Source organism: Monodelphis domestica, chromosome 4 (genome assembly GCF_027887165.1).
Source record: "Monodelphis domestica isolate mMonDom1 chromosome 4, mMonDom1.pri, whole genome shotgun sequence".
Taxonomy (NCBI): Eukaryota; Metazoa; Chordata; class Mammalia; order Didelphimorphia; family Didelphidae; genus Monodelphis; species Monodelphis domestica.
Genome location: NC_077230.1, coordinates 6,232,535 through 6,256,913, shown reverse-complemented (window position 1 = coordinate 6,256,913; position 24,379 = coordinate 6,232,535). Strand labels below are relative to the sequence as shown.

Sequence of the window (24,379 nt, the reverse complement as noted above, 5' to 3'; positions counted from 1 at the left end):
GCCATTTCCTTGTCATTGGTGACCTATCCACCCTTTTCATTTTTTATATTTGTAGTTTGGTTTTCTTTTTTTTTAAACCAAATTAAATAATGGCTTATCTATTTTATGGGTTTATTTTCATAAAACCACCTTCTAGTTTTATTTATCTGTTTAATAGGAATTTTAACATGTTGTGTCATTGTTTTTTTGTTTGTTTATTTGTTTTTCTTTAAACTCTTACTTTCCATCTTAGAATCAATGTTGTGTATTGGTTCCAAGGCAGAAGAGTGGTAATGACTTGCCCAGGTTTACACAGCTACAAAATGTCTGAGGCCAAATTTGAACCCAGGGCCCCTGTCTCTAGACCTGACTTTCAATCTACTTAACTACTTAGCTGCCCCTTCTGTTGCCTTTATCTTTAAGATAATATCATTATCTTTTATGGTAGTTCTTGCTTTAGCAAAGAACTGAAAACAAAGTGGCTCCCCGTCAACTGAGGAATGCTGACCAAGCCCATACTAATTTGGTCCTCACGATAAAGAAGTGACTCCTGCAGATAATGGGTTCTAATTCCTGGGCCACTTATATATCTCTCGTGGTCTGCTAATCAACCTATTAATCAAAAGACAATCAATAGACATCTATTAAATGCCAAGGAAGTGTCCAACACTCTGCTACATGTGAGCAAGATACAAAGATATGATCCCTACTCGTAAAGGGCTTACAATCTAATAGGACAAGGAGACATTAAAATAGTTATTTAATAAACACAAAGTGGTAAATGTATTAAGTGTGCTACAAAATAAAGTGTTACCGGAGCCCTGGAGCAGGTTATTTCCAAGGAAAGACTTCTTAGAGAAGTAAGATTTAAGGGTTAAGTAGGACATCAAAAGACAGGTGTTGAATAAAGGCAATCTCTATTCAGAAAATGTCTTGAGTCAATCTGCAGGCTCCTCAATATACACTGGACTGTGTTCAAATCGTTCCCTGGGGATGCCCATCAATGGGGAAAGCCCAAACTAGCTGTGGTATATGATTGTGATGGAACACTGTTGTGCCATAAGAAATGATGAGCAGGGCACTTTCAGAAAAACCGGAAAAGACTTCTATAAACTGGTGCAACTTGAAATGAGCAGAACCAAGAGAAAATTGTACACAGTAACTGAAATATTATAGGATGATCAACGTGAATGACAGCTATTCCCAGCAATACATGATCCAAGAAAATTCCTATGGATTTATGATGAAAAATGCTATTCACCCTCAGGGAAAGAATTAATGGAATCTGAATGCGGATGGAGGCATACTTTTAAATTTTTCTTTAGTGTTCTTGGTTTTTTTGGGGGGGGGTTGGTCTATGTTTTCATTGATAAAATGACTTTTTTTAAAAATTAAGTTTATTTGTTTAATTAATTAATTGAGAATATCTTTTCCATGGTTACATGATTCATGTTCTTTCTCTCCCCTTCTCCCACCCCCTCCCATAGCCAATGAGTGATCCCACTGGGTTTTACATGTGTCATTGATCAAGATCTATTTCCATATTATTGATATTTGCATCAGAGTGATCATTTAGAGTCTACATCCCCAATCATATCCCTATTGAACCATGTGATCAAACAGTTGTTTTTCTTCTATATTTCTACTCCCCCAGTTCTTTCTCTGGATGTGGACAGCATCTATCTCATAAGTCCCTCAGAATTGTCCTGGATCACTGCATTGCCACTAATGGAGAAGTCCATTACGTACGATTGTACCATAGTGTATCAGTCTCTATGTACAACGTTCTCCTGGCTCTGCTCCTCTCACTCTGCATCACTTCCTGGAGGTTGTTCTAGTTCCCATGGAATCCCTCCAGTTCATTATTCCTTTGAGCACAATAGGATTCCATCACCAACAGAGAGCGCCAGCCTTCCCCAATCAAAGGGCATCCCTTCATTTTCCAATTTGTAAAATGACTCTTATGGAGGTGTTTTGCATGACATCTCATGCATTATCTATATCAGATTGCTTGCTTTCTCATGGAGGTGGGAGAAGAGAGAGGGAAGAAAAGAATTTGGGACTCAAAAGTTTTAAAAACAAATGTAAAGAAATTTTGTTTTGTCATTCCTCATTTGATAAAGGGTCAAAGGTTATAAACAGGTAATTCTCAGATGAAGAAATCTAAACTACCTGTAGTTATATGAAAAAATGTTCCAAATAATTATTAGAGAAATGCAAATTAAAACAACTCTGCAGTACCACTTCACACCTATCAGATTGGAAAGGAAAATGATACATGTTGGCAGGAATGTGGGAAAACTGGGACTCTGATTCTGGGGAGCAATTGGGAACCGCCCTATAAAATTGTGCATACCCTTCAACCCAGAAAATACCACTAAGAGGTCTGTCTCCCAAAGAGATCAAAGAAAAGAGAAAAAGACTTATACAAAAATATTTATAGTAGATCTTTTTGTTGTAGTGAAGAATTAAAAATTGTGGGGATATTCATCTGTTAGGGAATGGCTGACCAAGTTGTGGTATATGGTTTTATGGAATACTATTTAAGAAATGATGAACAAATATGGTCTTAGAAAGACTTCTATGAACTGATACAAAGTGAAGTAAGCAGAAGCTGGATAATATTGTATACAATAGCATCAGTATTGTACTATGATCAACTGTGAATGACTTAATTGTTATTTACAATGCAAGGACCCAAGACAACCCTAAGAGACTCATGATGAAAAAGGCTATCCAATATCATAGAATGAACTGATAGTGTGAAGGCAGATTGAAGCATTTTATTTCCTTGATGAATTTTTTCCTGAATGTGAGATATATCTTCTTTCACAACATGATGAATATTGAAATACGTGTTGCACAACAGCACATGTGTAATTTATATTGTTTGACCTCAGGGAGGGCGGAGGGAGGAATGTGGATTGCAAAATGTTTTTTAAAATGCTGGAAAATTTTAAATGCTAAAAAAATTGTATATGTGAAATCAGGAAAAAATTATTCTGTAACATATGAAATGCTCCCATCTTAAGGCAGCCCATTTCATTTAGGGATAGAACCTAGAACTGTGATTTCACTGGTAAAGAAACTCTTGGGTGAGGCACTCCCCCTACGAAAGCAATTTGGCAATACTCTTGCAACTTAGATGTTCAAGTTCATAACATCAGTATATGTCAGAAGTAAGTCTTGAACTCAGGCTCTGAGGCCAGATCTTCACCCACTATTTAACACTGCCTCTCACATACCTATCATTCTAGTTACTAGTTTTTCCTGACATTAAGATTAAATTTGACTTTTAAATTACTCCTTATTTTTTCTAGTTCTGAAGACATGCATAAAAACTTAAGTTGCTCTTCCACCACAGCAGTTCAAACATACGTGGAAATAATAATCATGTCCTCTTCTCTAGGCTAACCATCAATCAGTCCTTCATTTGGACTCCGAGTCTTTGGCATTCAATTTGTCCTCTGAATTCTTTACAGTTACTAAATCTCACCTCCTCTGGGATAGCCTCCTTATGGCCAGGCCCCCAGAAGGCATCCTATTGCTCCTTAGGTCTTTAGAGGTCACCCTTACAGGCTGGGGTTTCTAATACATCTGTCTCCACCAATATCCTTCAGTATCAATCACACTCAGTTGAATTTAATTAAGAATGTATCAAAGGGCATTTTTATTAAAGTGGTATAAATAGTTGTACAAGATATTCCTCCTCAACTTGGAGTCATTCTCCATTTGCACAAAGAAGATCTCTGGGAAGAGTAAGCTTTTTTTTTTTTTTTAAGTTAGAAAAGACAAGTTTAAAACCCATCCCTGTCACTTTTTTTCGCTCTTGTTAAAAAATTTCATTTTCATTTTGAGGTGAAAATTATGAGGGATGAACATCCTACATGAAACTGCAAGTCTATATTGTCTCTAGCTTCTTTTTCTAAGTATGCATAGAAGTTCAACCTGTAGCTTGCAAAGATGTCCTATTTATTTGTGATTCTTTCTCTGTTTGTATTTTTTTTTTTAACAATCCTTGCCTTCTGTCTTAGAATCAATACTGTGTATTGGTTCCAAGCCAGAAGAGAGGTAAGGGCTAGGCAATGGGGGATTAAATGACTTGTCCATGATCACACAGTTAGAAAGTATCTGAGGCCAAATTTAAACACAGGACCTCCCACCTCTAGCCCTGGCTCTCAGTTCATTGCCACCTCTGCTGTGTTTTTTGAAAAGAAGCTTCAATAACCCTTTTTTCTTTATTTGTTCTCTTCCTTTTTTTCTTTCTTGCCCTTTCCCTCTGACCTTCCCACTCCTCCAAAACAACCAAAAAAAAACCCTATTCTAACAAATATAGAAACAAAAAAAAGATTTTAAAAAATTCTTGCATTTCTGGCTATTTTGTTGCATCACCACTTCATCGACTTGTTCTTTCTCCATTTTTGTTGATGAAAGAAAGCATTATAGAGATATCCATTTTATCCTTATGATTACCTTAACTGTATCTCAAAAGTTGTAGTCATTTTCACTGAGATTTTTAGATTGTTCTTTTTTATCTGTTTTATTCTTTAGGATTAAGATATTTACCATTACGTTTTATGATTTCTTCAAAGTTTTCACAGCCTTGTGTTCAGTTGGTGACTGAAGTCTAGGCCCTGCCCTCCAAAAGAATTCTCTGACTTTATCTTCTAGAGCCAGGCTCCTTGAATTTTGATTAGGTGCAAGCTTTCAGGATGCTGGTATGGTCTTGTCTCCTGTCATAAATGAAGTTCCTGGTTCCCTCTCCCCCTAGTTTCACTACACACTGAGTTCTTCTCTGACCCCAGCACCTGTTTTGTACTTCACCTTTCCCCTACCCTAGCTTTTCTTTGATTTCCTTAAGATTCTGACAGTCTTTTTGTGGAACTTTGGACTAGAGGCATTTATGACTTATTCTCTTGGTTTTTATCATTATGCCTAATAATGCATTTTTGGAGTTCTACTGGGCTCCTTTAGGTCCTAATATGTCATCATCTTACCTACAATTTCCTGCCCTCAGACTTAAAGTACTATGGAAGCAAGTAACCTTCCCCTTGTAACAGTTAAAATTTGGGGAAACTGAGGCAGGGTAGAAATTAGTTTCTCTCTGCAAGGAGTATTATATTTTTAGAGGTTTATTTAAGATTAAGAACTTAAGAATATACAAGTAAGAAAAGCATGTGTCTAGGCTAGAGAAAGGCCTAGACAACCTCACCTATATCATGAAAGACCCGTCTGTTTGCAAGCAGAAACAGGAAAGAAAAGAGAGGCCCAGAAGCCTTTCCAATCAAGTTAAATACCCCATCTCGATCTCGGCCCAGGTGAGAATTCAGTGATATTACAAAGCATTCTGGAGAAGTGGAGCAAGGACTTCTGGGGATTGAAGTCCTGGATTCAAGTCTCCATTTTTACATATCTCCGTTTGATCCTCTGGGAAGAAGGACTTCCACAAAGGATCCTAAAAACATAATCAATTTAAAGATTACAATAATTTGAGGATAAGAGAGAAAAAAAGAACAAAACCAATAATTGCTGGACGCATTGACAAAAAGTCAGTTAGGGGCAGTCCCCTTTGGCATGAAAGTATACCTACAAATAAATGTTCAATCAACCACACCCAAAGTTCATTCTTGTGCAGCCTGTGGTCTGGAGGCATCTTCATGGTGTCTTCTCCAACAGTTCAGTTTCTGGAGTCAGGGAGGTAGCATCTTTCTTTATCTAAAATTCTTCTAAAAAGGAATTTAAACTTTGCCATTTAAATAATGATACTTTTTACACCCTCACTTGGCAACTCAAAATATTTCTTGCTTTTACTCACTGACATGGAGGAAGACAGAGATAATTGGATTGTCTCTTTTTCATGCCAGCTCCGCTCTGGCTCAGTAATTCCTAGGCGTCACCTTCTTGCTTCTTAGTTAATTAGATTTTCTAGTCATCAGAGAGTACCAGCTCCTCAGTCATGCAAAGCTAGAAAGTTTCACCCCAACCTTCCATGTCACTTAGATTGGAACAAGGTAGTGAACGACCTTTGCATGTTAGAGATGGGCATCAGTCAGTAAATATCTGCATGTTTCAAGAACTGGGCCCTTCCTGTAATCTCCTAATCAAAACTGTCACTGCCCAGAACAGAAAACAGTTCACTTGTTGTCTGACCAGGGCACAGTACTGTGGAAGTATCACCTCCTTAATGTATCTCAGGAATACCAGGCTGCTGCCATGGAATGTAGTCCATTCATACCCCCCGATTCTTTTTTCATTTGTCTGCGTTCCCATCTGGTCAGTGTGAAATTGATTTCTTGAGTCTATTTCTCTCCATTCAATTTCATCCTGAAGTCGGTGCCTACAAAAATAGTTTGGGATTCTAAATGCCACCCAACATGTTAACTCTCCTTCCCAGTTTTATTTATCATCTGAGATTTCATTAGCATGTGGTTGTCCCCTTTGCCTGGAGAGTGTGACAAGAAAATCACTTTAAAAGACTGATATATATCAATTTAAGGTTGCCAAGGAATTCAGCTATGTAATTCCTAAATGAAAACTCAAGTCAGCAGTCAACCTTTTATGGAGTTTAATTACAAACAGGAGGAAGAAAGGAATTAGAGATAGAGAGAGAGGGGGAGAGAGAAAGGGGAGAGAAGGGAATAGGGCTTAAATACCCCTTCTGTTTAGGCTGGGCCAAAAGGCCCAAGCCCTTAGATAGCTGGGGCAAAGAAAAGAGATCAGTCCCTATTACTCACGTGACCAAAATGGAGAAACAGTCTCAGAGGCCCCACCTTCAGCTTCCTTCAGAGCAAGCTTCTCAGAGCACACTCCAACCACTCAGACAAACTCCTCAACCACCACCTTGAGTCTTCAGACCCCTCTATCTTTAAGGAAACCATCCAAGTTCCCTCCCCTCAGTCCTCACATCTACCAATCACGTGTCCATCAATTTCCTTGTGCCAATGGAGGCTCTAGCTTAACCCAGGACCGCCCAGAGGTCTCTGGCTTTGCACATGTCTGTTGAAGGTCATATTTTCAAATAATTAAATCTTTGATCCTTTGCTACAGCCCTTCCTAAATCCTGTTAACCTGAGTAGGGTAGAGATTGGAATAATTAAATTTTGATCTATGCTGCAGCCCTTCCTCAATCCTGTTAGGACTGAGTAGGGTGGAGATTGATTCCAAGTATCTCCATTGTATCAATTCTAAAATCAATCATGACTCAAAGAAATTCCTGTTCTATGCTTAAGCATAGGTCAAAGTCCTTTCCATTGTTCAGCAAAAGGTTTCTGTCCTAAAGTAATCTTAAGAAGGGAGGAGGAGGAACCTCCCATGCCAATGGGGTTCACATTCCAATAGACTATCAGTAAGAAATTTTCCAAGTATAAAATTTCCCAATGGTGAAATTTCCAACATTTATAAGTCTAAGGAATTTTAAGGTTTACAAGAGCTTTCCATCTTTTCGGCCTCTGGAGTTCCTTCATATTCCAGCTAAAGTTCTACCTACTACAGACTTTTCTGCACGGCCCCAATTCTAGTGCAGTCCCTCTGATTATTTTATATAATAGATATCATTGTAGGCTGTCTCCATGAAGCTGAGCTCCTTGAGAGCAGGGTCTTTTTCTTTTCTTTATATTCCCAGGGCTTAGTATTTTACTTGGTACATCCTAGCTGTTTAATACATGTTAATTGACTGATTAATGTCTTTATTCATGTCACTGATCACAACATTGAATACCAAGGGGAAGGAGTTTGTATACACCTCTTTGTGACTCTATTTGGGGGTTTCTTGATCAAGAAACTAGAGCAGCTTGTCATTTCCTTCTCTAACTCATTTTACAGATGAGGAATTGAGGCAAACAGGGTTAAGTGACTTGCCCAGGATCACACAGCTTGTGTCTGAGGCCAGATTTCAACTCGGGAAGATGAGTCTTCCTCATCAGGCCCAGCATTCTATCCACTGTGCCACTTAGCTACTCAGGCAAAAGGATGGTCTATTCCTGGTATGTTCCACTGGCATAGTCTTTCTAAGTTGACACTGAAGCATTAACGACTATTCTCTAATCATGGCTATGACTAGTTCCAAACCTATTTAATTTTATTATTATCTAACCTACATCTCTCCATATTTTCCATTAAAAAAAGGCTGGTTGTTTTTTTTTTTTAATTTTATTGCTGCTACTTTCATCAGCTTATGCTTAAATGACTGGTGTCCTCATTAGATACTCTGTCTAAATCATGCATAGTGGAGAATGCTGGATTTGGATTCTGGAAGAATAGGGTTCAAATCCCACTCAGGACATTTACTAGCTGTGTGATCATGGGCAAGTTCTTTGTTCTCTTTGAGCCTGCTTTCTCCGCTATAAAAGAAGTGTGATACCTTTACTATCTACTACCACTGAAAGTTGCTGTGGGCTCAAAGATCATTTATGTCAAGTACTATTCTTACCCTGACCATTAATCTTCATCAAATATTATTTGCATCAAGTCACTTCTCTGCTCAAAAAACTAAGATTCTTACTGCCAATAGGACAAAGTCTGGGCTTTTTTTAGGCTATCACTCAAGAAATTGTCACTCTAAGCCCATTTTAGCTATCAGACCTTATTTCCTGGCTTTTACCTTTACTCATCATCACTACATTCTGCCAGTGAAAATCCTACTCATATACCAATGGTCTTTCCTCCATCTAAACTTCTCTTGAGTGCTCAAGTCCACAGTCATCTTTTCATAGTCTAGACCCCCGAGAACTATTTGTAATCACTCATCTGGAAACTGCCTTGCCTCACTGAAGAGTTCCTGGAGTTTATTTTATCTTTCTCCTCTACACGATTGTACTTGTCTTAAAAGGAGAAATACACCTTAAACTTATTATGCATTTTCCACAGTGTTAGTCCACAAAAGGCATTCACTTGAGTTTAATTATGGAGGGCCTTGAAAAGAGGGTGATGCAGTTTTAATTTGTTGCAGTAGGCAATAAAGGCTGGATTCTGAATAAAGTCTGCATGTAAATGAAGGTGTGCTCAGTTCTTCAGCACTCTGTAAGTGAATTGCTAATAAGACAGATTCAACATCACATTATTTGTTTTTTGGTCTGAGAATCTCACCTAAGTTTGTGGAGGCTCATGACAAGGTGGGCCCTGGGTAATAAAATTTTTAACCACAGCAGATAAAAGAGCATCCATTATAGAGTACTCTTATTCTTGAAATAAAAGATCTTTGAAAATGAAAAAAATGAAGTTAAAATAAAGCAAAAATCTTACATTTTATAAAGTGTTAATATTTCAAAACCTTTTGTCAACTTTCAGGATCATGACTTACAACTCAATTCTATCTTCTCTTATCACTGTTATTATTGCCTTTACCCATACAATATTTCCTCCTCTCCATCCTCATTATACTTTTTCCTTTAAAAAAAAACACCTTACATTCTCTCCTAGAATCAATATTAAGTATGGGTTCCAAGACAAAAAAGCAGTAAGGGCTAGGCAGTGGGTGTTAAGTGACTTGCTACGAAGTGTCTGAAGCCCAAATTTGAACCCAAGATTTCTCCTCTCTAGGCCTGGCTCTCTATTCAATGAGCCACTTAGCTGTGCCTACACATAATTTCAAGAGGCACACTTTAGCTAAATACCATTTGTTGCAATATAAGTCCCAAGTTGATTTTTATTATCTTATTATCAAAACTGGAGTCACCTCTCACTTTTGCAAAGATTTCTACATACAAAGTAAAACATAAAAGAATTATGTGAAACTTAAATCTATTCCATATGACTTTTAAAAAAGTATGTAATAAAATTTGACACATTATTTCCAAAACTGTCCTGTTTATCAGGGAGGCATCCAGCTTGTTGGCTTGTGTGGACACTGGCTTTCCCACTCTCTATTGGATTTGTTACCATTTTGTGTTGTTCTGGGATAAAGTCACTTGGTCTAGTCTCAGATTTCATGATCTCTTGGTCTTATGCTATTTTTAGGGTTTTAATGGAGTAGGTCACTGGAGGCTGAGCTGCCTGCTGCCTTGTTCTGGTAGTAGCCGTCCTGGCTGGAAGTGTCAACCCAAGTTTAAAAATACTCAATAGTTCCCCAGAAAACAAATAGAAAGGGAAGGAAAATTCAAACATCTACAAAAGGCCAAAAAAAATCTTCCTTGTGTTATTTTATTCAACTATTGCCCCTCTATGCCAAAGTAAATACGAAAAACATCAGCACACCCTCTGGCATTTAAAAATTGATAAAGCTGACCCAAATCCATGTGATTTCCTCTGTTTCCATTTGTATCAAAAACTTTTTCTTCAAAATTAAAAAATTTTCTTTGTTTTTGCATTTCTGCATGTGTGCCATCAAAGGTAATGTCTTCTCTATGGCGGATTAAAATTCTCTTCCATGCTAATCTTCGGAGTCTGGAAAGAAATTTTCAAAGGAATTTTTTTCAAAATGTTAGGTACATTCAAGAACTTTTAAAAATAGAGGCAATAGAATTTGACTTATCAACCCACCTTTCAGTGCAATGAAATGTTTTTCACAGGATTAGCACATGGTGGAAAGAACACTGTACTTAGGATAAGGACTAATGATTATAGATTTAGATAGGGGAAAAGATCCTCATTTTAGAGATCTAGACAGATCAAGTGATGTGCTCTGATTACACAATGTGTAACTGTCAGAGACAGAATCAGAACCTAGGTTGTCTCCAAATTCAGTTTGCTTTCTATAATGTACTATACATGGTACTATATTGGCCCTGTCATTTATTAGGGCTTTCTGTTTGTTTTGGTTTATTTTAAGGCAGTCATCTAACCCCTCTGATCCTTAGGATTCTGTAAAATAAGAATGGCAATACTTGCACTAGCTATAAGGTGTAAAATGAAATATGTAAATATTTATTATTATAGATAATCCTTAAAACAACTTCCACTACATCTACTATGCCCCTCAAACTCTTATCCTATTTTTCTCCTCCCTTTCTCAGCCAAAATCCTAGAAAACGGTGACTGTACTCATTTAACTTTCACTTATTTCTCAACCTTTAGCAAACTGGCTTTTGGCTCTATCAGCTCAACTGAAACTGCTCTCCAAAGTTACCAATCTTCTCTTAATTGCCAACTCATATGTTTCTTTTTCAATTCTCATCTTTCCTGACCCTCCTCTGCATCTGACACTATTAATCAACCTTCCTCTAAGATTTTTGACAAGCCTATTCTGTTTTTTTGTTTTTGTTTTTTACCTTTTTGACTGTTTCTTCTCAGTCTTCTTTTTGGTTCAACTTCCATATCAGAATCTCTAATTATTAGTGTTATCCAAGATTTGTCATCCTGGGACCTTTTTTATTTTCTCTCTACATTCTTAAAGGTCTCCTCAGTTCTCATAAATTATACAGATGACTCAAGTTATCTATATATTAAGTCAGAGTTTCTCTTCTGAGCTCTCTAGTCCAATATCTGCAACTCCTTACCAAACATTTCAAACTGGATATTCTAAAGCCATCTTAAATTCATCATATCCCCAAAAGAACTGATTTACTGCTTACCTCCATCTCTGCCCTTTTCTAAACTATCCTATTTATGTTAAAGCCACCGTCATTTCCCCCGTATTTCAGGTTTATAGTTTTAGTGTGACCTCCAACTCCTCATTTTCACTCATCCCATATATTTAATCAGTTACCACATCTTGTCATTTTCTCTTTCTACATTCCTCACCTCCAACTCCTTTTCTCTACTCACATAACCACCATATTACTTTAGGCCTCACCCCTTTTATCTAGACTGACTCAAGTCTTTCCTCGCTCCAATTTATCCTCCACATAGCTGAAGAATCATTTTCTTTAAGCAGATCTGACCATGTTACTCCTCTCCTGAACAAATTCCAATGGCTCTATTGCCTTGAGGATAAAATATAAATTCCTCTGTATGGGTTTAAAACCTTTTAAAAGTTGGCCTCAATCATTCTTTCCAGCTTCATTATACATTATGCTTCTTCTAACGTTCTAAAGTTTAGTCAAACCAGCCTACTTCTTTTCCTTCTATACAGAACTCCATCTCAAATTTCCTTGTCCTGGCTGTCTCCCATGACTGGCATGTACTTTCTTCTCACGTTGACCTCATAGGATCTCTCACTTTCTTCAAAACATCTGAAGCACTGCCTATGATAAGAACACTTTCCTAATTCTTCCAATTGCTAATACTCTCTCTTCCTATCTCCCTCATGTTTATTCTGTACATACTTACATATGAAAATATAGAATTTATATGTACATGTCATTCTCTCTCAATAGAAGGTAAGTTCTTTAAAAAAACAAACAGACAAGTATTTCGTTTTTTGATTTTGGATCCTAGAGCCTACCATGGTGCTTGACACATATAAGGCAATCAATTCTTAATTTATTATTACTTAATAACAAATGTAACATCAGGAACTGTATAACATAGAAAAAAACAATCAGAAATAAACAAACCTTGCCCAGAATTCTTCGCATGTACTTTGTGAGCCTTCAACACAAATAATACCAGGCTTCCCAGGCATGCTAAACCCAGAGAGAGTGAGATCCTTTGCCCATTCTAGAATATATTTTCTTTTGTGTTTGTTGTAAATGTGATGGCTGTAGATCCAAAGTCTGGTGAAAATTACATCTGTTGAATGAGTTGGAGTTGTATTAGCAGCAGCAGATGAAGGTTCTCTTTTGATATAAGTAGATGCATGTTCTTTAACCCATTCTGTTGCATTTAGTATACAGACTTCCCCACAGTATCCTTTTTGAAGGTATGCAGTTAGATCTGTGTTCAGCTGGGACTGCTGAGGTCTACTTAATGAATGTGATCTATGAAAAATATAAGCAGAGAAAATGTGTTTAAATTTTCTTATACCAAATATCTCAAATATCAAAAATGTCTTAGTTCTTTAATGTAATCTTTGGGAAAGAAATTCTCTAATACTTGTTGTTGTTTATATTCTATGTTTTATAACATACCTGACAGTAATTTCAGGCAGGATTGCAGGATACTGAAAAGGGAGGGCACACGACAAAGAAAACATGACCTGAAAACAGAGAATAATGCTTTAGGACTTTGTACTAACAATTGATACATCTATATTTCCTCTAAAAATGAAAGTGAGTTACCATAGATTCATCAGAAACCTGTAGTTTTATATTTATAGTAAAGTGAACTTTTGAAGATGGCATTTCTGTGGTCCTCTTTTCCACATAATCTTTCAGTTCTGCTAAAGCCAGATGATCATGTACTAGGAATTCATTCTCATCAGGAAACATACTAGAGAGCAGATCTAATTCAGAAAGCTGAGCTTCAGCTTGCTTTATTTCAGTCATTTTAGGCTGTTTAGGAAAATGAGATAAAAAAAAGATTTTAAAAACATGAAATATTAAAAAATGGGGCCTCCTAAATGAAGATGTGCTTGATGCTCTAGAAGTCCCAAGTTCATACATGGCTATTATTTCTCCTGCACTTCAACTTGTTTTCATTTGAAGGGAGGCTAAGGAATTTAAACAGTGGAAGCAGCTGGAGTAGAGACTATGATTCACACGCTAAACTTAATGGTAAGGAAAGTGACCTGTCGTCTCTATAGCCCATAGATGGTAGCTACAAAATCTGGCCAGAGCGGCCCCAATCCCAGAGAAGTAACAATTCGTTTGGGAGAGTGGATACTAGAGGAATCGGAGGGTAAGGGTCCCAAGGGTCACAGATTTGGAGCCGGATCTTAAAGAACGTTGTAAGCGTCTTTTTTTTTTTTTAAATATATAAACGAGGTTACTGATGCCCCGGCTGAACTGCCCCAGCCCAAAGTCACAAGAAATGCATTCTCAGACCACAGAGTGGAAAGGGAGATGTCCGACAGGTATATTAACGGGGAGGTGGGAGAAAGGGCTGGACTGAATTGACGATGCTCCCCCCATCCATCCCACCCCCCTGCGGGTAGGCAATTAACTGGGGAAAAGGACAAGCTGCCAAGAGGAAACAGCGTGGCTCTGACACTGGCATGGAGTATTTATTGCACGGCAGGATGTTTCTGCATTGCTCCCGTGTGCTACCTGCTTTTTTCACGCTCTCCTAGGGTGTCGGCTACTGGCGTGAATCCGATACCCTCATCCCCTAGCGCATCCCCTCTACGCCCCAAGTGGCGCGCAGGATCTCAAAGAGCCCCGAAAAGACCGTCGTAGACCAAGGTGGTGCGTGAGAATGAAATATTGATTCTCAGGAGGCCACAGATAGAATGGGGTGCTGCAAGCGCTTGAATGAAATCTCTGAATTCGGAATCTGCCGCAGCCAGAGGAGCAGAGAACCTGAGAGATCCCACCGAGTCACCTACCCTAGAAATGGGAAGCGAAGCTTCCGGGTCCTCCCTGAGAGATGCGCGCGCATCTCGGGGAGGCGGAGGCGTAAGCGGCTGGAGGAATTCAAGCTTTGAGTACTATCCCATAATGCCCCTTTCCGGAAATTAACGCGGGGCCTGGAGCTGTTCTGGGCGTAGATTTTGTCGTGGTTGAGTCGTCATTTAGAAGAGGTGGGACCCAAGGGTAATCGCGGACTCCTTAGAGAGGAAGCTATGGGAGCAGTGTCTGTAGGTGAGTCCCTGCTTCTCTTGACACGCCGTCACCACCGCTTCTCCTCTTCCGGATTACGAGCCAGACACTCGTTTCTTCCTTTCTTTAGCTTCAGGAGCTGCTCTCTGTAGGGCCCTCTCTCCTTCCTCGAGTTCTTGGACCAACTGCAGGCTCCTGCGTCCTACTGGTTGCGTGTTCCATCAGTTAAGTGAATTGTCCAATGAGAGAAGTCAGTCGTGGCCTTCCCTTATTGCAAACGAGGCGATCACTGGGTTGGAGACCTTGAAGTTCCAATTGCCGGGTGGCACCGTTTGGGTGGGTTTGGGGACTGGTGGGCAGCTCCAGGAAGCCACGTGCTAGGAGGAGCTTTGGTGGGAGTTTTCACGTGGTGCCAATTCAAGCAGGCACTGGCCGAGTGAATTAACCGGCTTCTATGGCGAACTATTGAGAGAGAATATGCGGATTTGAGCAAAGCACTTAACCTCTCCAGGCCTGCTTCCTGCTCCGTATTCGATTCTGTCACTAGACAGTTTGTAAGGTCCCTTTTGCTTCTAAAGTCTTGTGATTCTACAGCAACCCCGTTGCGACTGCTCGTCCAAGAGCTCATGAGAATACTCTGAGGAGACCTTACAATTATTTTTTGAGGGAGGAGAAGTTGGCTGGGGAGAGGAATGAAAAAGAAGAGGATGCCAGCCTAGACTTGTCTGACTGGTTGAGGTGTGGTGTGTTTCCTAAAAGATATAATTTACCTAAGGTCTCTTCCTCCCAAGCTTTATGGTATATAGATTGGTGCTGACAATATAGATCGCAGGCTGTTCTGAGAGTTGTAAAATGGTATGTAATAGATTACAAACCCAGGATTAACGCTGAGCTCTCATGTCTTCAACATGCAACATTTTTTTAGTTTTCTGGTGAACCAAGATACTTAAATAGTGGAAAGGATACTGGCTTGGGATCAGTGGACCTAGATTCTGTTCCCATCTGTCACCATCTAGCCATGTTGCCGGGTGTGCTGCATGTTGTGAAATTAAGGGATTGATTTTTTCTTATAGTGCTAATGTTTTATGACCTCATTACTACCTCAGTTAAATGAAAGATTTAATAGTGCAAACACCTCCTTTCTTCCTCTTTCCTCTTCTCCCAGACCTGATTCCCCCTCCCCCATCTTAATGGTTCTGCCATATACCTCTGTATTTTACTCACCTGCTATTGTACTTTTCCCCCTAGAATATCCCTTTTCTCATATATTGAGTAGTTCATTCTCAAATATTTATGCTTCAGCTGCAATACACTAATATTCTGTGAGGCGCTGTGAGAAAATCCAAAGATCAGTCAATCAGCAAACACTCATCATATGCTTTTTGTGTGCCAGGCACTGTGCCAGGTTTTGGGGATACAAAGACAAAAATGAAACTGTTTTTGATCCCCCAAAACTTAATTCTCTTGAGGGAGACAGAGTATTCATATAGACATGTAGAAGACAAATTAGACACAAAGTAGTTTTGGATAAGAAAGGCTCTAGCAGCTGAAGGAACTAGTCAAGACTTTCTCGTAGAAGTCAATACTTGAGCTGAAATTTGAAGAAAGACAAGGATTCCAAGAGTTGGAGATGAGGAAATTGAGAAGACAATGCCAAGATTAAGAAAGGGAAAGTTTTTGTTTTGTTTTTTAATGAAAACCTTTTCTTTTTCTTTTACTTTTTGTCTTAAAAGACAGAAGAACTGTAAGGGTTAGGCATTTGGAGTTAAATGACTTGCCCACCGTCACCGAGCTAGGAAGTGTGAGGCTAGATTTGAAGCCCAGAACCTCCTGTCTAGGCCTGGTTCTCTATCCACTGATCTACCCATCTGCCTCTAGACACAGAAGTTGGAACATTCTATGTGAGGGAAAGCAAATAGTTTTGTACAACTCGACCATTGAGTGGAAGAGTAGTGTAAGATTAAAGACATAGGAAAGAACCGGGTTATAAGAGGATTGAATGCCAAACAGAGCTTGAATTAGATCCGAGTGGCAATATGGATCAACTAGAGTTTAATGGATTTGGGATGAGGGTATGATGCTATGGTCAGATTTGTACTTTAGGAAGATCAGCTTGATGACTTTGGGCAGGGAGATCAGCTTACAAGGTTGTTGAAATCATTCAAGTCAGAAGTAATGAGAGCCTGAAGGAGGATGACAGCCCTGTGAATGGAAACAAGGACACAGTTAAGAGATGAGATAAAAGAAACAAGTAGAAAATGACGACCAAGTTTGTGAATTTGGGAAATTATAAGGATAATATTAATAAGAACAAGAACTACCATTTATGTAGCACTTTAATATTTGAAAAAAACTTTACAAATGTTATTCCACTTTGCCTTCACAACCATCCTTGGAAGTAGGTGCTATTATTCTTTATTTTACAGATAAGGAAACTGAGGCAGATGGAGGTTTAAGTGCCTATGGTCACGTAGCAAGTATGTGAATTCCAGTCTTCCTGACTGGAAGTCTAACACGTTATCTATGCTGCCATTTAACTTTCTTAATGGTATAGTGGAGCTCTCCACAGTAATAGGGATGTGTGGAAGAGCGGTAGTTTTTATGAAATAGCTCCAGCAACTAGATTGAAAAATCTAATAGGCAGCTTGGGAGGTGGGGTTGGCCCTCCTGACAAGTCCGAGGACTGACGCAGTGATCCGAGAGGATACGTTTGTGTTTAGAATAACTACATTATATCTTTATATATATATATATATATATATATATATGCATGTATATTATCCATTAGAGGACACATTTTCCCTGGAGAAGATACATGGCAGCCCAAGGTAATAAATGTGGTTCAATGCCAGTATGAATTGCAGAGTGAGTGTCCAGCTCAGAAGAGGCATCAGTGGGAAATTGGACACAGATACCGAGGTCTTGGAGGGTGGGTAAGCTGGGCTAGGTGAAGGGTAGACGGCATTTTGGGCTGGGGGGGGGAGAGGGGGCATGATATAAGCATAGGACTAGGGCTAAGAGCAAAGGGCATATCCAGGTAGGCGGCTGCCTTTTTATATTGGAAACAGGATTGTACTAGGATTTAGAAGACTAGATCCCAGGCCTGTTGATCAGGGGCTTTAGGACCTTGCACAAGGCATAACCTCCATGAGCCTCGGGTTCCCTGTATAAGATAGATATGACGACGTTTTTCCTTTTTGGCATACAGGACTATGAGAGGGAACATTGGTATGAACACATCTATGCAAATGATTCCGAATCGCTGACTGAGCCAGACTTTCCTGAGCTCGGGACCACATTGCTAGTTCCCTGAATGTATGAATATGGATACAGTGACCGTCACCTCAAACTCAGCCTGTCTAGAACTGAAGTTAATCATCCCCCCCCCCCCCAAAGGAAGAACAGTAACAAACAAAAGCCTTGTTTGTCCAGCTTCTCTGTTTCTACGGATACTTTTTACCGGTTTGCACAGAATAAACATTTTAGCTTATAAGGAGCTAATTACTCAAATCAGTCGGAATGTAATAAGCGGTTAACTGGCTGCTCTGATCATTAAAAGCCAAAAATCAATCCCTGCTCTGTGTGAGGCACTGGATTGATTTGCCCATACAACTAAGGCCATCCCTGCCTTGAAGGAGCTTATGATTTCAAATCGGCATCTTCAGTTACTGAAAGAAATGGCAGATCTCTCAGTCTTCAAAACAGGGAAGAGAATGGGACCCAGAAACTGTAGACCAATGAGTTTGATTTCAATTGCTAATGGATCCTATAACGGATTGTTTTATTTTATTTTTCCCCTATAACAGATCATTAAAGAAGCTCTGATTACAAAGAACTGGCATGGCTTTAGGTGATGGTAATGATTACGATCATGATAGTTAACATTTATGTAGCACTTTAAGGCTTGTTAAGAGCTTTACAAATAGGGAATTTTATCCTTTTAACAGCTCTGTGAGCTAGGTGCTATTATTATCCCTATTTTACATTGAAGAAACTGAGGCAAAAAAGAGGGTCGCTTAAGTGACTTGCCCAGAGTCATACAGCAGCTATGGTTCTGAAATTAGATTTGAACCCAGATCCTCCTGTTTGCAGCTTCCATGCTAGCATTGTACACATATATTTTCATTTTATCCTCACAACAATCCTGAGAGGTAGGTGCTTTTATTATCCCTCTAGATTAGGAAATTGAGGAGCAGGTCTAAGTTAAGTGACTTACCCAGGGTCACACAGTATCCAAGGGCACATTTGAACTCAGAATTTTTTTTTTCTAATTTGAATAAGTTTATTTAGTCAATTTAGAACATTATTCTTTGGTTACAATAATCACATTCTTTCCCTCTCTCCCCTCCACCCACCCTTCCCATAGCTGACACGCAATTTCATTGGATATTATTTGTGTCCTTGATCAGAACCTATTTCCATTTGTTGTTTGCATTAGGATGTTCATTTAGGGTCCACACCCCCAACCATATCCCTTCCACCCAGTAGTCAAGCAGTTATTTTTCTTTGGTGTTTTTACTCCCACAGTTTTTCCTCTGGATGTGGATAGCATCTTTCTATCTAGTCCCTCAGAATTGTCCTGGATCACTGTCCGTTACATTTGATTGTGCCACAGTGTGTCAGTCTCTGTGTACAATGTTTCCCTGGTTCTGCTCCTCTCACTCTGCATCACTTCCTGGAGGTCGTTCCAGTTCACATGGAATCCCTCCAGTTCATCATTCCTTTCAGCACAATAGTATTCCATCACCAACATATACCACAGTTTGTTCAGCTATTCCTCAATCAAAGGACGCTCCTCATTTTCCAATTTTTGGCCACCACAAAGAGCGCAGCTGTGAATATTCTTGTACAAGTCTTTTTCCTTATGATCGCTTTGGGGTAAAAACCCAGCATGAATTCAGAATTTCTGGACTCAACTCCAGTACTCTGTCCACTGTAAGATGAGAAATAAGTAATCCCTAATGATGTTATTTGCTAGCAAGGCTGGTTGGTGTTAGAAGACTAGCTGGGTTATCCTTCCCCTTAACCAGAGGGCCTCAAGGGGTTTGTCCCTGTAATGAAAACTGAGCACAGGGAGAGACAGGATCCTGTATTCAGATAAGAGACATCTATGGGGGAAAGTATTGACGGTTTGCCAGGTTTTAGTGAATGCCTGGCACCCCTCGATGTCCTTTCTGATACAGATCCTGTCAGAGAGGCAATAATGGCGGTCAGCTTTGGCTTTGGCTTTGACATAACCAAAACCTCTTAGAACTGCCTCCCCAATTGACCCCTTTTGCCTTCAACCTCCCCAGATATCTTCCAGAGGTTGATCTGACTGCATTGTATCAACCAAAGGTGGTTTAATAACAAAGTCCAAAAAGGGATAAATCAGGAAAGAGGTAAATAGGAGCCCTTCAGGTTGAGCCTCAAGCTCACCGTTCTGACAGTTATTGTATCTTCTTTCTCTCCCTGGGCTACGGCTGCTAGAGATCTTTGAGTAAAAATGTCTTCAGCAATAGTCAACACAGAGAAAGAGAGTTCTTGATCTTCAGGCTTAGCTTAGCTTGCCTCTCCAGGTAAAAACCCCTCAAGGTAAGCTTACAGGTCAGCTAGCCTCTTTAAATCTTCTGTTTTCCAGTAGGCTCAATCCAGGGGTAAACAGGTCAGAGGAAAAGGTTGGGAAAATCCCAAGAATAGATGGATTTCTCTCCTGAGAAGGTGGAGAGCACCTCTGTTCAGTTCAGGTCCAGGAAAGGAACTCCCCAGAGGAACTGCCCTTACCCAGAAGTCTCTACTCCTCCCCCTTCCAACTGCCTTCCTTGTCACTCAGGTTTCTCTGGCCAATATTCCAAACCATCTCTGGGTCAAATTCTATTACACCACCCAGCTTCCTTCAGACATTTCTTTCTTTTCTTTTCCCCAGCAAATCAGGACAATTTCATAGATATGCTTTACCTGAATTTAACAGCATTTGTTAAAAGTCTTTCATGATTTTCTTGTGGGCAAAATGGTAAAGTTAGGTGAATTCAGAAGTTCTTGAAAATTAATGGTTATTTCTATTTAACCTCTGTATTTGACTATAGGCATTTCCTAACTTTCTCTAGACCTTTTGCCACTATATGTGGAATTTCAAAAAAGCAACCATGGTGTTTTTGTTTTGAATCAACGAAATTCTGAAATTCTTCATCCCCCCCCCCCTTTCCTTCCTTAATGAAAACCAAAATCCAAAATTCCTATTATAGATAAGTAGAGTCAAACAAAACAAATTTCCACTTTGGCTGTGCAGAAAAACAAACAAACAAAAACCATTTCTTCACTAAGCCCTTCATCTATAGCAGAAATTGGGAAGCATCATTAGTCCTCTGGAACCATACTTAATCATTCCACCAATCAAATTTTCTAAATCTTTCAAAATTATTTGTTTTTACCAGTGCAGTAATTACTCTCTTGGTTCTGTTCATTTAATTCTGCCTTAGTTCATTCAAGTCTTCCCAGATTTCTCCAGAAACAGGAAATGATGCCACCCCCCCACCATTATTTCTTTTCTTTCCTTTTTTTTTTAACCTTACCTTCCATCTTAGAATCAATATTGATTCTAAGGCAGAAGAGTGGTATGGGCTGGGCAATGGGGGTTAAGTGACTTGCCCAGGGTCACACAGAAAGTGTCTGAGGTCAGACTTGAACTTGTCTCTAGGCCTGGCTCTCAGTTAATTGAGCCATCCAGTTGCCCCCCATTATTTCTTATAGCACAATAGTCTTCCATCAAATTTATGTAACATAAATGTTCAATTATTTCCCAATTTATCAAACTCACTCAGATTCCCATTTTTTGCTACCTACAAAAATAGCCTATAGATTTTTTTTATACATCCTCAGAGTTTGTTTTGTTTAGGACTAAATTGTTCCCCTTAATCCACCCTCCCTCTAATGTCCTACTTCACTCATCTTTTCCTTACTTTCTATTTCACTGTTAAGTGAAATGTATTTTTGTTGGATACAATATATATGTCTATGTATTGTTGCTCTTTTCCAGATGAGTAAGGGGTTCAATGTCAGCTGCTCTTCCTTACTTATTTTTTCCTTGTTTGTATAGACTTCTACTTGAGCACACTGATTATGTGAGATAATTTTCCCTGTCCCTTCATGCCACTCCTCCATCCCCCATATATTCTTCTTTCCTTTCTTCTCTTAGCCATTCCCAGGCCTTGTCTAATTAGACTTTCTTTGTGAGCTCTGATGAGGGTAGGGTTCAGAAGGTATAAAATGTATCATTTCCATGTTTGATTATTTACCTATTTCCATTTCTCTTAACACCTATGTCTGAACTTCAGATTTTCTCTGAAAGTGTCTTCATTTTTATCAGGAGTGTTTGTCAACCTTTGGTTGCATTGGAGATCCACTTTTTTCTACTATGCAATTATACTCCGTTTTGCCAAGTTATTCTTGGTCTTAAACCTGTTTCCTTTGCCTTTTGGAATATTTTATTCTAAACTTTCCTTTCCTTTGTTGTAGTTGCTGCTAAATTTTGTGCAATTCATGTAACAGTCAATCTCTTTAGTACTTGAATTCTTTATTTCGGGCTTCTTGAAGTATTTTTTTCCCCATAAATTGGGAGCTCTGGATTTTGTTTGCTATATCTGAGAGTTTTCATTTTGAGGTTTCTTTTAGGAAGTTGACTGATGGGTTTTTTTACATTCTAGGTGACTAGAGGATTCTTCCAATTTATACTTTTCCCTCTGATACTAAGAAATCTTGACAGGTTTTTTGTTTTTTGTTTTTTTTTAATTTCTTGAAATATGTATTGGTTTCTTTTCTGGTAATAGTGTTTAAATAATCCAAAGAATCTTATATTTTTTCTCCTTAATCTTTTTTTTTTCAGATTAGTTGTTTTTTTCTTTTTCTTTTTAGTCTTCTGACTGAGCTTTAATATTTTGTGTTCTCTTATCGAGTCATTGACTTTATTTAGTACATTCTAATTTTCAGCGAGTTTATTGCTTGGTTATAGTTTCATGTGTCCTATATTAAGCTCTTAATTTTTTTCCGAATTTTTTCTTCCCATAGCTCCCATTGCTTTGCTTTTTTTTTTTTTTATCAAGTGCTCATTTCATTATAAGAATTTTTTTTTCACATTTCTAAGAACTCTTCCCAAAATTTTAGTGGAATTTTTGTCCAAGCTATGGATTTTTTCTGATTCTTTGTTTATAGTACCTTTGTAGCCATTCTTTTCTCCTTCCCTAATCAAAACAGAGAACCAAATCCCTATTATAGATAATGTAGAGTCAAACAAAACAAATTTCCATTTTGGCTATGCAAAAAAAAAATGTTTCTTCACTGAGCCATTCATCTTTGTAGCAGGAATTGGGTAGCATCATTAGTCCTCTGGAACCATACATAATCATTCCACCAATGCTAGTTTTATTTATTTTTTTTACTCTATGGCATTTTTTTCCTTTAAATTTTGTTAATTTCTTCTTTGACTTTTGTTTAGTATTTCTAATTTGTTGTTTAATTGAGAGATTTTAATTTTTTGGCTTTCAGGTGTGTTTTTTTAGTTGCAAGCTTTAATTTATCTTATTTTTTTCTCTTTAATTGATGAAAGATGTAAGTTTTCTTTTTTTTTAAAGTTTATTTAATTAATTAATTTAAAGTATTTTTCCATGGTTCCATGAATCATATTCTTTCCCTTCCCTTCTCCTACTTCCCTCCAAATAGCGAACAAATAATTTCTCTGGGTTTTACATGTGTCATTGATCAAGACATATATATGTATAGATATATACATATATATATATAATTTCCATATTAATATCTGCACTAGAGTGATCATTTAGAGTCTACGTCCCCAATCATATTCCCAAAAGATATAAGTTTTCTGCAAAGGATTGCTTTCACTGCCTCTTGAAATTTTGGTATGTTTTCTCATCTTCTCATTATTTTTTATGACATTTTTTATTATTTTTGTGATTTGTTCTTTGATCCACCCAGTTTTTAGAATGAAATTATTTAGTTTCCAATTTATACTTAATATAATTTTATTGCATATCACACAGTACATAAAAGATATGTTTAATATTTCTACTTTTTTGCATTTTTGTGAGGTTTTTATGTACTAATACATAATTTTTGTTAAAAGGTGCCAAATGCATCTGCATAGTATGAAAACTTTTATATTTTTTCCTATAATCTCAAGAGTTCTATTATATTTCACTTGTATTAAAATCCACTCAAGTTCTTCCCTGTTTTGGGAGGGGGATGATGTTAAATTTATTGGGTCCGAGATGGGTAAATTGAGCCCCCTCTTAGGTTTTTACCTTCTTTCTCTGTAACTTATTTAGCTTTTCCATTAAGAATTTATATACTATGCTTTTTGGTACATATATATTTATGATTACTCAGTCATTGTGTATAGTACTATTCAGCAAAAATCAAGTTCCATGCTTGATCCTTTTAAAAGTATTTTTGCTCTTGCTTTGATTTGAAGTCATGATTGCTTACCCCTTCCATTTTTACTTTACTCAAAACAGAATAAATTTTTTTTCTAGCCTGGTGCAAGATGTATATGCAGCTATTAGTGCAAGACCTCACAAAATTGATGGCAGAATTGTTGAACCAAAGAGAGCTATTTCCATAGAAGACACTTAAAGACCAAGTACCCACTTAACTGTGAAAAAGATTTTTGTGGATGGCATTAAAGAAGACAATAAGGAATATCACTTCAGAGACCACTTTGAACAATATGGAAAAAATGAAGTTATTGAAATCATAACTAACCAAAGCAGTGGCAGAAAAGGGCTGCTTTTTTTTTTTAATAACCCTTACCTTCTGTCTTAAAATCTATACTGTGTATTGGTTCTAAGGCAGAAAAACAGTAAGGGCTAGTTAATGAGGGTTAAGTGAGTTGCCCA

General features: G+C 38.2%; 2 protein-coding genes across 8 annotated transcripts in view; one reads left to right on the top strand and one right to left on the bottom strand.

Annotated features, from left to right (window-relative positions):
* Window positions 1-24,379, top strand: part of USP16 (ubiquitin specific peptidase 16) — an 80,605-nt gene that overhangs the window by 4,377 nt on the left and 51,849 nt on the right. Inside the window, exons 1-2 of one of the 6 annotated variants that reach the window (XM_007493139.3) lie at window positions 14,403-14,534; window positions 14,623-14,828. The exons of 2 other annotated variants lie outside the window; for them this stretch is intronic. In XM_007493139.3, coding sequence (XP_007493201.2) covers window positions 14,516-14,534; window positions 14,623-14,828 — 225 coding nt within the window. In that variant the 5' untranslated portion in view covers window positions 14,403-14,515. Of the gene's footprint in view, window positions 1-14,402; window positions 14,535-14,593; window positions 14,829-24,379 lie in introns of those variants that run through there. 3 more of the 6 variants (XM_056825980.1, XM_007493143.3, XM_007493142.3) reach the window with 3 other exon arrangements.
* On the bottom strand, window positions 10,101-14,419 carry RWDD2B (RWD domain containing 2B). 2 transcript variants are annotated; one of them, XM_007493138.3, is made up of 5 exons: window positions 14,279-14,419; window positions 13,074-13,286; window positions 12,924-12,991; window positions 12,411-12,773; window positions 10,101-10,359 (listed from the first exon to the last, which is right to left on the bottom strand). In XM_007493138.3, the coding sequence occupies exons 2-5, from the start codon at window positions 13,278-13,280 to the stop codon at window positions 10,125-10,127; spliced, it is 873 nt and encodes a 290-aa protein (XP_007493200.1). In that variant the 5' UTR covers window positions 13,281-13,286; window positions 14,279-14,419; the 3' UTR covers window positions 10,101-10,124. The 2 variants fall into 2 exon arrangements, with proteins under 2 accessions (XP_007493200.1, XP_001373329.1); XM_001373292.3 differs by lacking the exon at window positions 14,279-14,419 and adding an exon at window positions 14,001-14,248.

What these genes read in the sequence shown, in the direction of transcription:
- RWDD2B (XM_007493138.3), bottom strand. Translation starts at nt 13,280, where the DNA reads ATGACTGAAATAAAGCAAGCTGAAGCTCAGCTTTCTGAATTAGATCTG. An exon ending in AGGTTTCTGATGAATCTATG is followed by an intron (nt 12,992 to 13,073) that starts GTAACTCACTTT and finishes CTCTGTTTTCAG; the next exon opens with GTCATGTTTTCTTTGTCGTG. An exon ending in CTGCCTGAAATTACTGTCAG is followed by an intron (nt 12,774 to 12,923) that starts GTATGTTATAAA and finishes TATTTTTCATAG; the next exon opens with ATCACATTCATTAAGTAGAC.